A 16,907-nucleotide genomic window follows, 5' to 3' on the forward strand; every position below is an offset into this window, starting at 1 on the left:
AACATGTGTCCCCTCTTCTTCATGTCTCTTCTACATCAACATGTGTCCCCTCTTCTTCATGTCTCTTCTACGTCAACATGTGTCCCCTCTTCTTCATGTCTCTTCTACATCAACATGTGTCCCCTCTTCTTCATGTCTCTTCTACATCAACATGTGTCCCCTCTTCTTCATGTCTCTTCTACGTCAACATGTGTCCCCTCTGTGGAAAGAGACTCTGAAAGTTTCAGGAACAAAGATTCTCCCTCTTTTTGTCCTGATCCATTTCTATAAAAACCTGTCTGAAAATGAGCTGATCAGATTTTGGCCACTTTATGATGTCATAACGATGTTTTGTCTTGTGTAACCATTAGCCAATCAGCAACCAAGGTAACCCCCCCCCCCCCCCCCCTTATCACCTGAATCTCCCTCTAGAGCTCCATTGAGTTCTTTGTAATCAAATGTCTCTCAGAGGGGCGTGGGGAGGGGCTCCTTATTTTCATCTAAAGTAACAGACAGAGAATCAGCACTTTGGAAACAGGGCTGAAACAGAGGGGATTATGGGTAATGCTGCAATGATCTGTTTGGTGTTTGGAGCCAAACACTTCAGAGACATGTTTTGTATATATCTGAGACCTGTAATATATTGATGAAAAACAGTATAATAGGGGACCTTTAATGTCTGTCAGTGTTACGGATTAATTTATTTGCCCTGTGCTTTGAATGATCACGGCAACTCAAACCCAAATAAAGAATACCAGAAGGAGGGAAAGCTTAAACGCCTGCTTCTTCTTGTTTGGGAGTGAGTTATTATGCCCCGAGCAAAGGGGTTAACTATCTTGGGACTAAAGAGGGAGCAGAGCCAGAAGGCAAAGCTCTCCAATCTGTCCGTCATCTATGGTTTTGGACCCCAAGTGAAGGAGTTCAAGTATCTCGGGGTCTTGTTCTCGAGTGAGGGAACAATGGAGCGTGAGATGGACCGGAGAATCGTAGCAGCGGGAGCGGTACTGCAGTCGCTTTACCGCACCGTTGTGACGAAAAGGGAGCTGAGCCAGAAGGCAAAGCTCTCTGTCTACTGGGCCATTTTCGTTCCTACCCTCACCTATGGTCATGAAGGATGGGTCATGACCCAAAGAACGAGATCGCGGATACAAGCGGCCGAGATGGGTTTTCTCCACAGGGTGGCTGGTGTCTCCCTTAGGGATAAGGTGAGAAGTTCGGTAATCCGGGAGGGACTCGGAGTTGAGCCGCTCCTCCTTTGCGTCGAAAGGAGCCAGTTGAGGTGGTTCGGGCACCTAGTTAGGATGCCACCTGGGCGCCTCCCTAGAGAGGTGTTCCAGGCACGTCCAGCTGGGAAGAGACCAAGGGGTAGACCTAGGACCAGGTGGAGGGATTATATCTCTTCGCTGGCCTGGGAGCGCCTTGGGATCCCCCAGTCAGAGCTGGTTGATGTCGCCAGGGAAAAGAAAGTTTGGGGCTCTCTGCTGGAACTGCTACCTCCGCGACCCGACCACGGATAAGCGGGAGAAGATGGATGGATGGATGGATCTATGGTTTTGGGAAATTAATCAAATAATGAGATTGCGGACACAAGCAACACAAATGAATTTCTGTCAGAAATGGTGGAGACCAAAACAGAGCTACAGGAAGAGTAATGTTTGGACCTAAATTCGGCCAGATCTACAACTGCGAGTTAATTGTAATGCTGCTCCATGTCAGCTAGATTTTGCAATAGTTTACAGTTTAATACCAGGTTCACCACAACAACTTTGATGTGTGTCAATGATGTGCTAACATCTAGGTTGTCATAGCAGATTCAAGTGAAAGTCGAAACACTTCAATATTGAATATCATGTTAGTTAAAGGTAACAATCCTGCCAAATGCACTTATCTATCCAAAGTAAAAGGTACTTATGCATTATGGGCCTCTCAGCGTTACATAATAACCAGCCTCACCGCTGATAGTGTTCTCTGTGTGTGTATCATCATGGCAAAATGTGTTCCTGGAGACACTTACTGCAGCTGGAGATACCACAGAGGAAGTATAGAATAATCTACCTGGTGTTTATACCTCTGTCTATCTGGATGTGTACAGATTTTGTCAACACAGTAGCGTTAGAAAACATTGCAGATGGTTAGATGAGCTCAAACATAAAACATTTTTTGTCATGAATTGATCAATTGGGGCTTTGTGGTGGTGTGCATATTTAGATCAACATGAAGGCTGAGTTTAAAGATAGGTGTGGCCCAGGCAACACAGCCACAAGTGTCTTGTCCATGAAGTGGTATAATAAGCCATTGTCCTGGCCTAATTTGACTTTGCAGCTGGTGGGATTTACTATATTTTATACTTTACACATACACAAAAGTGGAAAGTATAATGTAGTGCATGAGCAGATGTATTAAGGTGCTTTTCATTGCTGAATTTGTAACAGTAGTAGTAGCACTACATTACAAATGGCTTGGTTCTACACATTGGATTCTTGCACTAATGTACATTTCCCAAAGATATTGAAGTGACTGTTATTTTGTATTGATTGTTGTGCTTTTATTGAAGTCTTAATGTGTCTGTTGATTGTGTATATATAGGTATATACATATTTTGATACATATTTTCATATATATTTGTATTTGTTGTATTCGGGATTGTGGGAAACAGTATTTCGATCTCTCTGTCTGTGCACACAAACTGGAAGATTGACAAAAAACGTTGACTTGTAATGAACGTGTGTGTTTCTCCGTACCTTGTACCACTCCTGCAGCTCGTGGTCGGAGAACTCGGTGTTCTCCCGGAGGTCCTGCAGCATCTCGGGCCGCAGCTTGCTGTTTTGTTTACCCATGGCAACGGGACTGGACTCTTTGTTTTCTTAACAACAACTAGCCAGGCTGCTCTTCCCACCTGTCAATCAGAGAGAAAGAAACAGGTCAGCAACAATTACCCAGAGAGGAGGAGGACCTGACAAATAAAATGCTGTCTGTCAGCAAACAGCGACATGTCACTGAAAATAAGAGTACATACTATTAAAGTAGGATTTGTTTGAGCAAGATTAGAAATATGTGACAGTTGAAGGTAGAAAAATCACCCTAAAACCAAGATTTGTTAAATGACTAGATAGCTGAAATACACAGAATTAGGTTTTTACAAATTGACTCACAAAGCAAACACTGGAAGATGCCAGAGGCTGTTTCCTGCAACATGCTGACACATTGGTAAAATGACTGTGCATGACTTGCTTTAATGAAATCAAAGTGAGCCTTGTCACGGTATTGTGTCCCATCCCTTAGACACGCCATGTTATGCAACGCTACAAGTCTTTAAATGATGCATTACATTTGCAAAACAGTAAATAATCCCAAACACACCCTGTGACGTCAAGCGTTAGCCCACTGATCAAAGTTACAGGTTTATCTGGACAGCTGTGTGTTTGTGTGTGTGTGTGTGTGTGTGTGTGTGTGTGTGTGTGTGTGTGTGTGTGCCCAGATCTCCTAATCTTCATCTCAGCTCTGAGCTCCCTGCCTGGCAGAAAACGATTTCAGAGATGCTACTACGTCATGCCATCGTCAATATACACGTATTCCCTTAACATTCCAGCTTTGAGTACAATGTAATTAAGGTTCATCGATTACATGTGTTGTTCATACGGTGGTTAAGGGAGCAAATTGAAATGATTCCTTAATGTATAGTGTACCTAACATCAATTAATGTGTTACTTAGTGAAAGAGAAAAAGCAGGCTTAGATTTCAGAACTCGTTGTCCAGTTATAAGTGTTTTTTTACACCTTAAATTCCTTTACAAATTCACTGTTAAACATTAAGGTGTTTGTATACTGTGGCAGATCTGATAAAACACCTCAATATATGAATACCAATGAATGAATGACTGAATGGAAAAACAAAGGTCCTTTTGAAGTATTCTATTTAGATCATGTTGTTTATTACATCATAAGGGAATTGTACCCCTTAAAAAACAATACTGTGGCGACAGATGGCAGTTACAGGATAATGACTAATTTAACTAAATGAGAAACATAACAGAAATGTGTATGTGTCAGAACTACATTTCTGTTCAAACTTAATACACCAAAGAATGCCATTACCTCTAGACTATTAGCTAACATGATGTGGCCTGAGCTCCTTAAACATTGTATAGAGCAGCGCTTCTCAAACCTTTTTCAGTAATGTACCCCCTTTGAAACATTTTCTCAGCCAAGTACCCCCTGACCGACCCCGGACATTTTTGACAGAAAAAGCCTATATAAATAATTGTGTAAAAGTGTGATTTATTAACTCCTTAATGCATGCATTACAACAACGTTTTTCAATTGAATTATTATATGTTTAACAAACCAATGAACAAAATGATATATTATTAAAAACTATAAATACAACACACAAATGTAACATGTTTATACAGTATGAGGACCCCCTTAGTGGTTCTAGGAATATGTTATCTAAAATTGTGTTTTCTATTTAACTTATTGTACTAAGATTATTTTTGTAATCATGCGTGGTATTTTTTTAATTCACCTTTTTATTTTGTTTACCTCATGTACCCCCTGCAGTACCCCAACGTACCCATAGGGGTCCGCGTACCCCCATTTGAGAATCACTGACTATTAGCTAACATTATGTGGCCTGAGCTCCTTATTCGAGGTGTTTATAGCTGGACACTGTTTGTAAAATGTCTTGAGTCTTTATTGGAAAACATTTCAGAACTTCATGGAAACAATGAAGGTGCTCTGTGTGTTTTCAGGGGGGATAATACGTGGTGTTTTAGAGGATTAAACGTGTGCTTGTTAGCTTTGCTTCACTGCGCCGGACAGCTAATTAGCCGATGGTCTGCCATCAAAGAGGTTTATTCGGTGTTGTGTGAAGAAGTTTAATTGTGTGTTTATATTGCAGTATCACTGGGGATTTACTGTAACTCCTCATATGAGACTCGACCAACCTCCCCGACCTCCAGCGTCTCCAGTCTCTCGAGGTAATTACACCAACAAGCACAGGCCTGTTTGTTTTAATAAGAATTTGAGAAAGTCAAACAGTTGGTGTGAGGCATATGAGACCCTGCTGAGAACTTCAGATAATTAGCAAACATGGCCCATCGTTTGTTTACTCGATAAGCAAAATTAAACTCATATTAGTTCCCTCGTTCTGAAGGCGTTTGACTAAATGCTTGAACGCTGACATGTATGCTTTGTCTTAAATTGTGAATAATAGTAATGGGCGGGTGTTGTGTCCGGTCAAATGTGTTATGTTTATGTATTTTGTCTGTCATTTCCTGTTTTATTTTGTATTTACCTCTTGTCTTTCATTTCAGGCCCTATTTCTTCCTCCCCCATTAGCTGCACCTCACTTCGGTTTAATGGATTCCTTGCGTTCCTCACTTGCGTTGTTTCCCTGCGACTAGTCCCTGCCACTAGGGAAGGAGAGACGCAAGGAAACCACGAGAAGCAGGGAAATGAGTTTTAAGAGCAATGGGACGTCGTTTCCTCCGGAGCGCCACGTGAAGCGACGTCCGTTTGTGATGACGCCGCACAGCTGATCGTCTGACAACAGCCAGATCAGTGCATGCGCTGCATCGTCCAATCAGTAAGCGATACACAGTAAGGGGGCGGGGCGAGTGGCTGAGGATTTCATTGAAGGATGGTCTGGTGATTCCTCGGTTATCGCTCCTCCATTATCGCTCCTCGATCCTCGGTCCTCCGGCAGAAATAAGAGCCATGGGACGCTATTCAAAATGGCGCAGGCAAATCAACTTCCGGTGAGACCGAGGACCGACGACCGAGGAAATGAAAATAATCGACCTGAGACGCAGCCTGTGTGTTTTTCCCGCCATCATCAGCGTCTGCCCGGCCTCTGATTGTTTCCACCTGTTCCCACTCACCTCATGTTTAAATAGTCCTGTCTCTCCCCTTTGTTTCCTCGAATGGTCGTGCCAAGCCTCAGCTCAGAAAGGATTGCTTTCTCTCTTGTCAGGTTTTGTTATGTTTGTTTATTTTGTTAGGCTGAAGTTTTTATTAAGTCCTCTTTTTGTCACGCTAGTTGTTTCCTCCTTGTGAGCGCCTTTTGTTATTTCCACCACCTACTCTGTTAAGAGGGATTACCTGCACTGTATATTCAAGACCTTGTCTCTGGGTTCATCAGGTTGAGTCGAGGTCCTGACAGCGGGTTTATTTTCAAGGGAATCTAATAGATATAATCAGGAAATGGACAGACAAACGGAGTAAAAGAGAAATGGAAACAACTTTAATGTTTACAAATAGCTCTCTCAGGGAAAAGCAGAGAGAAGCACAGGGTCAGGATGCATAGGTAACTGGAATTTATGAAAGTAAATGATCATAACTGCATAAAATCCAATTATTTTACCCTATGGCTGCCTTGATTGGTTAGGTAGTTTGTGTTATTGTGTGACTTTAATTCAGATTTACCATTGAAGTGAGGTCAGAGATAGATATAAAAGCTTCGGTTCCTTTCCAAAAAGGCCTGTTTCATGTCAAGGTAAGGCGTAGATAGTAAAAATGTACGATGGAGTACAATTAACCTGAAATTGTGAAACTGGGGATGTTCGGAACGCCATTTACTCTTCTTTATACACCGACTATGGATGTATAAAGCACAACCACATTTAAACAAAATGTGACAGACTTGATACGCCACCAAGTACAGCTCAGTCAGTCTTTACCTCCAAACACGATCTAAGGACAAAAGCAAACCAATAGCTTTTCCTCGAGGAGTTATTGAGTGGTGTTTGCAGTGCTCAAAGCTATCTGAAACAACTATGTCTCGCTATAAAACATTAGTTTGTGTGTTTCAGTTGAGCAGGCAAGGCAGAGAACGGAGCAAATGCACCGCTGTGTTTGGAAAACACACACCTGTCTTACAGGCAGTGACGCACACAGTTTTTAGTACCTGTGGAGATACATTTAGCTGCCCACACTGTCAAATAGGCAAACACAGACAACTGAAGCGGTCTGTAGCTCTTTGTGTGTCTGGACGTGTGGGAGATGAATAAGAAGAAAGGGCTTTAATGAGAGGATGAGATTTAATTGGATAGATAAAGATTCATTAATTAAAGCAGCAAGTGCCACAAATGACACACAGAGCAAACTATCCCCCTAATTGGCTTGTAGCAAAAGTTAATAAGGAAATTGAATACAAAGAAAGAAAACAGAAAGTACAATGAAGTTTAAAAGTACATGAAGTGTGTCCTCATCAATGTATGTATGGTCAAATGGGTTTATGACAACAATGGTCTGGATAACTGAGCATTGATGAAAACCATGATATGGTTAAAAACCCCGGAAACTGTCGTTGGAACAATTTTTCCAAACTGCAATTTAATGAACTCAATATTTCAGAAACAGTTCCTTAGAGAGTATAACTTTGCAGTTAAAAAAGTTCCCAGAACGGTCTGTAAGAAAACAATTGCTCAGTTATGTGATTTATTTGTAATTATGACATTTTACTTTTCCTATTGGCCATGCAATTAATCCTGAAAGGAGCCTGAAATCACACTGAAGGAATGCAGACTGCCATCAAGGCCAATGGTGGATCCAAAAGCCCCTCCGATGGTCCTATTCCCCAAGTTTAAAAGTCTTAACTTCATTAAAGTCAAAATGCAGAATCAACATGGACGCCTCAAAGAAGATGCGTTGTGTTTTACCAGCAGCTCAAGTTGCTATTCCGACTTCAAGGGGCATCATGGGAATTTCCAGGCAAAAAAATTCTCGACTATCCCGACATAACATGAATAAACTAGAGAGGCCCGATGGCACAAAGGCCGTTTCTCAATCTCGAGGATTCTGGCTTCCAAGCCAATATTTCAAGGATGCTGCGTCATCGAGTGCCGCCGAAGGACTGTTCCAATCTCCAGCATACTTGGAATTCCACCGAGGCCGCGTCCTTGGTTTGGGGGAAATTTCGAGGCTGCACATGGGAAGACTTTGCGTCCTTAAAATCCCCACAATGCTTTGCACACGGACCAATTTCAAAAACCCTTGCGGAGAATCGCTGAACCGACGCAGCACACATTTAAATGTAAGTATGTAGTGGCGTAGAACATGTGTTGGTAAATATGTTACTTTGTTACATTTGTTATCACCATAAATGTGTTCCGTGAAAGTAAAGCAAGTTCATAATTAGATAGACATCGTGAGGTTTTTATTTTCGGTACAGTTTATGTTGAAACCGTTAGAGTGGCACACTTGTTTCATTCTTCTTCGTTTTCCGAAGCTGTGGTTTGGAAGCATACTTGCTTCGTTTCTGAAGGAAGTGACTTGGAAGTACGCGACTACCAAGCCAGCATCCTCGCGATTGAGAAATGGCCAAAGAGTACCAGAGATATTGAAATTGTGTCTCAACCTAACAATCCAAATTTCCTTTTGTGGTTCCACCAAGTTTCATGAAAACCTGGCAGATACCTTTTCTGCTGATAACTTGACAGACGAATGCATAACCTCTTGCTAGCAAATATTTTGAAATTACTTTGATACCAAATTCAACAGAGTTGGGAATAACCTTGGGAAAAAAAGCTCTTAGATTGTTACAGAAACTAACCATGCCATTTTAGTGTTGACTTAGCCTCTATTGGACCAAGGAGGCGTGTGGTGCAGTGGGTTGTGCGTTGGTGTTCGGATCAGGGGGTCACAGGTTCAAACCCCATTGCAGTCAGCATGTCGTTGTGTCCCTGAGACACTTTACCCCAAATTAATGCAGTGGGGATTGCCCACAGTATTGAGTACTTTTGATAAAAGCGTCTAACAAGTAACATGTAATGCAACAACACGGCTGCTCGAGAAGGGGTTAAATCACACGACAGTCCTCTACAGATTTGGACAAAGCCCTGGAGAACCACATCTCAGAAAGCGACAGAGTGTAACTCACAGGAAGGCTGTCAATGCTTTCTACTAGCTATTGCAACACTTTGACCTTTTCACCGTGGTGTTTTTCTTTCTTTCATTAACCCAGCTTTGACTGCTGACATCTATCGTTCATCCCTCCATCTTCAGACACTAATCACTCATCTATCTCTCCAGTCCAAGAGCCCGGTGCTCGTGAAGCCTAGCGCACCACGAGAGGATTTTCAATTCTTAACTGACTTTAAAACAAGAGAGACCACAGGCATAACAACAGATTTTAGCGATTATTAATACTTTAATTGTAAGATTGAACCCTGTGATTCAGTCGGGACTCAGGACCACACATTACACACTACAGGAAAGGGGGGAAAAGCCAAATAGGGCCTCTTTAAGAAGGAACAATACGGATAATCTTTGAAGCCCAGAAAATGAAAACGATATAAGGAAATAAACTCACATTGTGAACTGGATCAAACTATTTTGTATACCATGAAGAAAAAACTATATATTTAAGATTTTGTTTTCACCCCGATGGATTTTTCGATACGCTACTATAAAAGTCTCAGTGCGTTAAACTTTCTGAAAGATCACAGAGGTTTAAATTTCAATAACAATACTTGTAATGCCAATATGTGAGGGCACAGATGAGGCGATGAATCTGCATGGTAAACCTTTAGAATAAAACCTTTGAGGGATGCTTCATTTCAGCTGCCAGTGGCTGATATTTCGTGCCAACATTATAATTGGATTTCTTTTATAAGGCCACTTTTATTGCCCTTAAAGCCCTCAGAAGCACCTTATGGCACATCAGCGTGCACTAAAAGTAATTTAATTCTTTGCGTTGGGGTTAGATGCTCCTTGAGGAGGATTGGAGCAGGTTTCACTGCAGACTGTTGAGAGAAGTCCTCCCACAGCAGGCTGGGATGATTTCTGTGGGCGGACAATGTGAAATAAGACATATTAAAAGCATATTGACTAGCTGTGGTTTGGGAGGCTCATCACCCGAGGTAGAGATGACTCTGGTGAGACTCCCTGGCCGATACCAGGTTTTTAATAAAAAGTCTTGTTACAATACGTCAGCCCAAGTGTAGCTGCAGTACATTGAAAGAGAAAGACTACATAGGGCCTCTTTAAGAAGGAACAATGACAATGTTTGAAGCCCGGAAAATGAAAACGATTTGAAACCAACAGAATCTGAATCTGTTTCCCTGGTTGAAAAGAAACAAGTAATTAAACAAATGTATTTTCTGGTTGAGTAATGTCATAATAAAATCCTACTTTTTAATTCAGTTACAATTAATTAATTATTTAGCACTTTTTCATGAAACTTGTTTCAATACTGCCTTTATTGGAAATGACATATAACCTTTGAGTATGACGTGAGAAACATACAAAATCTATATTTTTAAGATTTTGTCTTGTTACAATAAGTCAGGCCAAGTTGAACCCTTAGATGCATAAGATGTATGTTTTGACCCGGTGAGGTGGTTTACTTGAAGTATCTTTGTAATTACATTTTTTTATCATTTCATATTCCAGCTATTCTTCAAAAAACATGTTTTGGATATCATGCCATTCACATTTTAAATTTACATTTTAAGAAAATGTAGTTTTTGTATTTCTACCCCAAGCTTCCATAAGTGGGTCAAAAATGAACCGCATGCATTTCTATGGGATCCTATGGGAACCTTTGATTATTATCACCTGTTGCTGTCAGGAATACATTCACTGTAGGACACACAGACGACATCACCAGTGACACCTCTCAGGAAGATTATTTTACACAGCAAGATCTGAAACCTGTCAGTATAATAATAATAATAATAATAATAATAATACATTATATTTGTTTAGGGCTTTTCAAGGACTCAAAATCGCTTTACAATCTAAGGGAAGGTTAGGGTGGGGGGGGTATAGGACTATCAAACTTGATCAACCGGCATGGATTGATGGGGGGTGGGCTATGAGTAGACAAGAGGAGAAGAGATGAGTTTTGAAAAGGGACTGGGATACTGTGAGGGTCTCAGAATAGCGGAGATCTTTGGGACAATATGTTCAAAACGGTTTTTTTCAAAATGTAAAAAAAATGTCTGCAATTCTAAATAGTGAAAAATTAAATATAAAATATTTCTAGTGTGAACCAAAATATAATACTAAATATTATACAAGTGATTTTTCTTAAACAAAATGACAAAAATGGCATAAAAACACATATTATTCTAATACGGGTCATTTTTGACCCACTTATGGAAGAGTGCAGGGTCCAGTCACTCGGGCATCGAAGGGTTAACTCAATACATTGAAAAGGAAAGACAGCAGACTCAGATTGGAAGAAGATGGAATGGAGGCATTAGAGATAAGTCTAAAGTCCAATTTAACATTTTAGAGAGCCAGTCCTTTTCTCCGCTGTCTAATGTTGCTTATAAGTCAGGAAAATGCTGCCTTCTTATTGCCTGCCAACAGCTCAGTCATTAGGGAGGAAGAGGGATGGAGAGGAGGGGGAGAGGATAGAAAGCCAGACAGAAGGGAAGATAGGGAGGGGTTGAAGTATGCAGCACTAGAATACAGCAAACAAAGCCACATGAACAAAAATCATTGGATCAAAGAAAATGACAAGCGCCATTGATTTCTCTTCTTCACTTGAGTTGTTTTCAGCCTCCCGCTGCGTCTTCTCACAGCAATCTGAAAGACCACCTGAGACGCCGGCTGCGTATACCTTTCAACCATATTTCTTTCCTCTGTGTTTCTTCCCCTCTCCAGCTCCTCGTGCCTTTTATTTCCTGTCATTTCTGCCAAGCAATTCGCATTTTCTCCTCCTTGAACTTCCATCTTGTTAACCTGTGGCTTCTCTCTGTCACACACACAGCCCTCTATTATCTAACCGCTTTCAGACATATTGTTTTCAGTCTTATGAGGATGACTTGTGTTCAGATGTTGGGTGTAGGTATTGAACCAAATAGTGTTTCAAATGTGTTCTCTGTCGGCGAATTTAAGGTCTAACAGGAAGCTCTGACATTGTTAATTTAGGAGTTTCTTATAAAGTGGTGAGGTGAGGACGTATTTTTGTCCCAAGACTAAGAGCAATGGGATTTTTCCAATGCATTTTGAAATATTGCGGTAAAAGGCATCTGTGGAAAACACACATGTATGATACTTACACGTTTGGTTAAAGCGTAAATACCAGAAGTAAGTAGCTAACGACTTTACGTCACTACCGCTAAGCTAATATTGCGCATCAGGACATGTAGTAGTTTAAAGGTCCCCTATTATACTGTTTTTCATTAATATATTACAGGTCTCAGATATACACAAAACATGTGTCTGAAGTGTTTGGCTCCAAACACCAAACAGATCCTTGCAGCATTACCCATAATCCCCTCTGTTTCAGCCCTGTTTCCAAAGTGCTGATTCTCTGTCTGTTACTTCAGATGAAAATAAGGAGCCCCTCCCCACGCCCCTCTGAGAGAGATTTGGTTACAAAGAACTCAAAGGTGCTCGAGGAGGAGATTCAGGTGATAAGGGGGGGGGGGTTACCTTGGTTGCTGATTGGCTAACGGTTACACAAGACAAAGAAACGTTATGACATCATAAAGTGGCCAAAATCTGATCAGCTCATTTTCAGACAGGTTTTTATAGAAATGGATCAAAAAGAGAGAGAATCTTTGTTCCTGAAACTTTCAGAGTCTCTTTCCACAGAGGGGACACATGTTGATGAAGAAGAGACGTGAAGAAGAGGGGACACATGTTGATGAAGAAGAGACGTGAAGAAGAGGGGACACATGTTGATGTAGAAGAGACATGAAGAAGAGGGGACACATGTTGATGTAGAAGAGACATGAAGAAGAGGGGACACATGTTGATGTAGAAGAGACATGAAGAAGAGGGGACACATGTTGATGAAGAAGAGACGTGAAGAAGAGGGGACACATGTTGATGTAGAAGAGACATGAAGAAGAGGGGACACATGTTGATGTAGAAGAGACATGAAGAAGAGGGGACACATGTTGATGTAGAAGAGACATGAAGAAGAGGGGACACATGTTGATGTAGAAGAGACATGAAGAAGAGGGGACACATGTTGATGTAGAAGAAACATGAAGAAGAGGGGACACATGTTGATGTAGAAGAGACATGAAGAAGAGGGGACACATGTTGATGTAGAAGAGACATGAAGAAGAGGGGACACATGTTGATGTAGAAGAGACATGAAGAAGAGGGGACACATGTTGATGTAGAAGAGACATGAAGAAGAGGGGACACATGTTGATGTAGAAGAGACATGAAGAAGAGGGGACACATGTTGATGTAGAAGAGACATGAAGAAGAGGGGACACATGTCGATGTAGAAGAGACATGAAGAAGAGGGGACACATGTTGATGTAGAAGAGACATGAAGAAGAGGGGACACATGTTGATGTAGAAGAGACATGAAGAAGAGGGGACACATGTTGATGGAGAAGAGACATGAAGAAGAGGGGACACATGTTGATGTAGAAGAGACATGAAGAAGAGGGGACACATGTTGATGGAGAAGAGACATGAAGAAGAGGGGACACATGTTGATGTAGAAGAGACATGAAGAAGAGGGGACACATGTTGATGTAGAAGAGAAGTGAAGAAGAGGGGACACATGTCGATGTAGAAGAGACATGAAGAAGAGGGGACACATGTTGATGTAGAAGAGACATGAAGAAGAGGGGACACATGTTGATGTAGAAGAGACATGAAGAAGAGGGGACACATGTCGATGTAGAAGAGACATGAAGAAGAGGGGACACATGTTGATGTAGAAGAGACATGAAGAAGAGGGGACACATGTTGATGTAGAAGAGACATGAACAAGTGGATTTTATATCGTAAAACAAAACCTGGACATCTTATAAGTTTGTTTCAACCATAGACCGTATTCAAGAGGAGGGAAGCAGGAAGGATTTAATGCTTACTAATTCTTGGGTTTAGATCTTATTCCTGCGTCACATTTTTGTCATTGCTCTCCAGTTATTCCATCTTCACTCAACCCTCGCCATCCAACTACCAGCTTTCAATAAATCCGATTAAGGCTCACCTAAAATATTTTCATTATCAGTTCATCGTCAGATAACGTTCTCCAGTTCTCAATGTTTCGTTTCAGATATAAAATAGTTGGCAGAACCAAGAAAAACGTCACAAGTTCCTCGAGCCCAAAGACACATTATCAAATGTGTCTAAGATGTAAAGATATTCACATCAGAGAGGTCTATGAAAAACAGCAAATATTCTCATCATAACAGAACATTTTATACATTATTTCTCAAACCTCATTACCAAAAGTGCTTTCTCTCCATGTCCCCGTCCATCCAAAACCTTTTCTTCTGCTAAAACTCTGACCTATAGCTTCATTACATCAAGACTCAGTCGCCGCGATAGCATATTATGGTACTTTCGCCGAAGGGCAAGTAGGCTCATGAATGCAAATGTTTTTGGCAGCATTCAGTAAGGCACCGGCGTACAGGTTTATCAGTTCATTTGCATTTGTTAGCTTCTCATTGCTTTGGGCATGGGTTGTGTTAACATGACAAGTCCAATATGACCTTTGATTGTAGCTCTGTTAAAACCAAACCAGTACATTTGAGGGCCATACAATTAAAATAAATAAGCTGTGAACGACTCTTAAATCCCTTGGAAAGCTGAGGTGAACTGTCGGTTTCTCACTATGAGCTGCTTTAACATAACTAACGCCATGTGATCCAGTGTTAATACAAAAGCATTGATAATTTACTATTTCATTGACCTAAAACTGCCTAAAAGTGTTCTTTAAATATACATATAGATCAGAATGTGGCCTTTAAAGACTCATTCTTCCATCAATCCTGTTCCTTTTGTCTTCTCGCTCCATATTGTGCCACTGCTGGTAAAGTCTGCTGATCAATACCGATCAATTAATCAAGTCTTCATGACGTGTTCTCCTTCGTCAGAGCCAGCAAGAAACAAAGAATAGAGAGGTGGGAGAACAGAGGGACGATTGATGGAGGTATTGAAGGAAAAAATACATTAATGGAGTGGTTAAAAATAAGAATGAGGGCTGGTCCTCGGTGTGGAGCTCCACAGGTTTCAGATTATGTACAAATCCTGATTATAACATGAAGAAGGAGCACACGTGTATACACACACACACACACACACACACACACACACACCCTATAGTTCTCTGTAATATACAGCTGCTATGGATTTAGCGAGGGAAGACAGTAAAGAGAGGATATGAGAAAGTAATAAAGGTCACATACGAGCAGAAGGAAAGGCTTAAAAAGTGGTATTGACTGCAGGGAGAGGAAGAGAGACAGAAAGATAGAGGATATCTCTCTCTGATTGAACCCATGGTAAAATATACATATTTATGGAAGAAAATCATACTACAGGGAATATCAGAGTACAATTCAGAAGACTACGAAAGGATTTTACTATTTCATATTTGCCTGAATATGCATTTTATGATTAACATTTTGAATATCCGTTATAGTTCACAATGGAGGGAAATGCTCATCAAGTTATTCTCATGGACGTACAAACATGGACGTTATTGAACATACCGATTATTTCCATTAGCGATTAAATGGAAGATATTTTTTGTGTCCCTCTTTTTTAGTCCACCAGAATCCAAAGACATTCAGTGTATGTATCATGTAAAGAAAAATCACATTGAGCACCTGGAAGCAGCAGATTTTAGCCAATTTTCACGCCAAACCAGAATAAGTGACTATTGGAGTGAAAATCCGGATTGGGAAATGGCAATTGTCTTAACAATAATGTAAAAGATTGTATTCGTATTCAACTTAATTTGCAACTTTTTATATGTAAGCTTTTATGATAAATAAATAGAAATACACTTGTCTTGTCATCATTAGTTACAAAAAGGGGCCACAACAAAGCTGAGAATCCCAATCCCACCACCTACGCTTGCCAAGATATGTGTCCAAATCAAAATATGATCAGCCGACTACCCAGGGACAGGTCGGAGAATTTAAATGAATGTCTGTATTTATGTATAATTTGCCAAGACTTGGAAGGAAAGGGGTAATGTACTGTATGTATGTGTATGTGAGCATAACGTGTAGATTTGAGTGGACTATAAATTGAGGCGGGGGTGATTTGTATGTACATCTCCATGTATGTTATATATTTGTGGAATAAATAAAAAGTTATACAAAATATATATGATCAGGAGTTTGTGGTAGAATATCTTTTGGATTCAAGCAGGGCTGGGACAGAAAATCGGCCCTGGCATTTTGGCCCAGACCGGTCCACAACAATCAAACAAAAACATATTAGCGGCTCCTGAGGAACATGTTTACTATCAGTGCAAGAAAACTACCAACATGCATATACCAGAACAAAAGTAAAAGGAATATCCAGATGGCCAGTCCAGCCCTGGATTCAAGATAAGAACAGAACCACAACCTGTTGGTTGAAGGTTTTCTCCTTAAAGGGGACCTATCATGCAAAATGCACTTTGTGATGTCTTCTCTACATCAACATGTGTCCCCGGTGTGTCGGGGAACTCACGCAGCGTCAAAAAACAAAACCCTCTCTCTTTTCCTCCGTACCCAAATCTCTAAAAACGGGGAACAACGGAGCTGATCCAGATTTTTGTCCGATATGACGTAATATCTGAAATGTGGACCCACGGCCCAATCAGAAACGTTGCTATCAGAAACAATGCCCGACTGTTTTGGACGTAATATGGTCGGTGTTTACATTAGCATCGCTAACACTCAGAGCTAACCTGTACTGGAGAGCATGTGTGTGAAGAAGCAGGAAGTAAAAAGGAACTCACCTTGTGGTATAACCGGCAAGAGAGAAAGCCTTTGAGCTCCAAATTGTTTCAGAGAGAATCCTTGATGATCCATGATATGGCGTTTCATCACCGCAGCATTTAGTTTAGACAGTAGCTGCCGGGTCCCGCATGAGCTCAGACCCTCCTTTTTATTTAATCAATTTCCTTTTTTTTTTTAAAGCTTTATACCCCAGATCAGCACTTTTGAAACAGGAAGTGAAATAGAGGGATATGAGGCATGGCTAGAATGGATGATCTGT

At 40.9% G+C, this 16,907-nt stretch overlaps 1 protein-coding gene across 1 annotated transcript in view; it reads right to left on the minus strand.

Annotated features, from left to right (window-relative positions):
* The window catches only part of hpca (hippocalcin), a 61,089-nt gene that overhangs the window by 16,730 nt on the left and 27,452 nt on the right, over nt 1-16,907 (minus strand). The window contains 1 exon segment of the mRNA XM_034195824.1: nt 2,721-2,875. Coding sequence (XP_034051715.1) covers nt 2,721-2,816 — 96 coding nt within the window. The 5' untranslated portion in view covers nt 2,817-2,875.

Source organism: Gymnodraco acuticeps, unplaced genomic scaffold, assembly GCF_902827175.1.
Source record: "Gymnodraco acuticeps unplaced genomic scaffold, fGymAcu1.1, whole genome shotgun sequence".
Lineage (NCBI taxonomy): Eukaryota > Metazoa > Chordata > Actinopteri > Perciformes > Bathydraconidae > Gymnodraco > Gymnodraco acuticeps.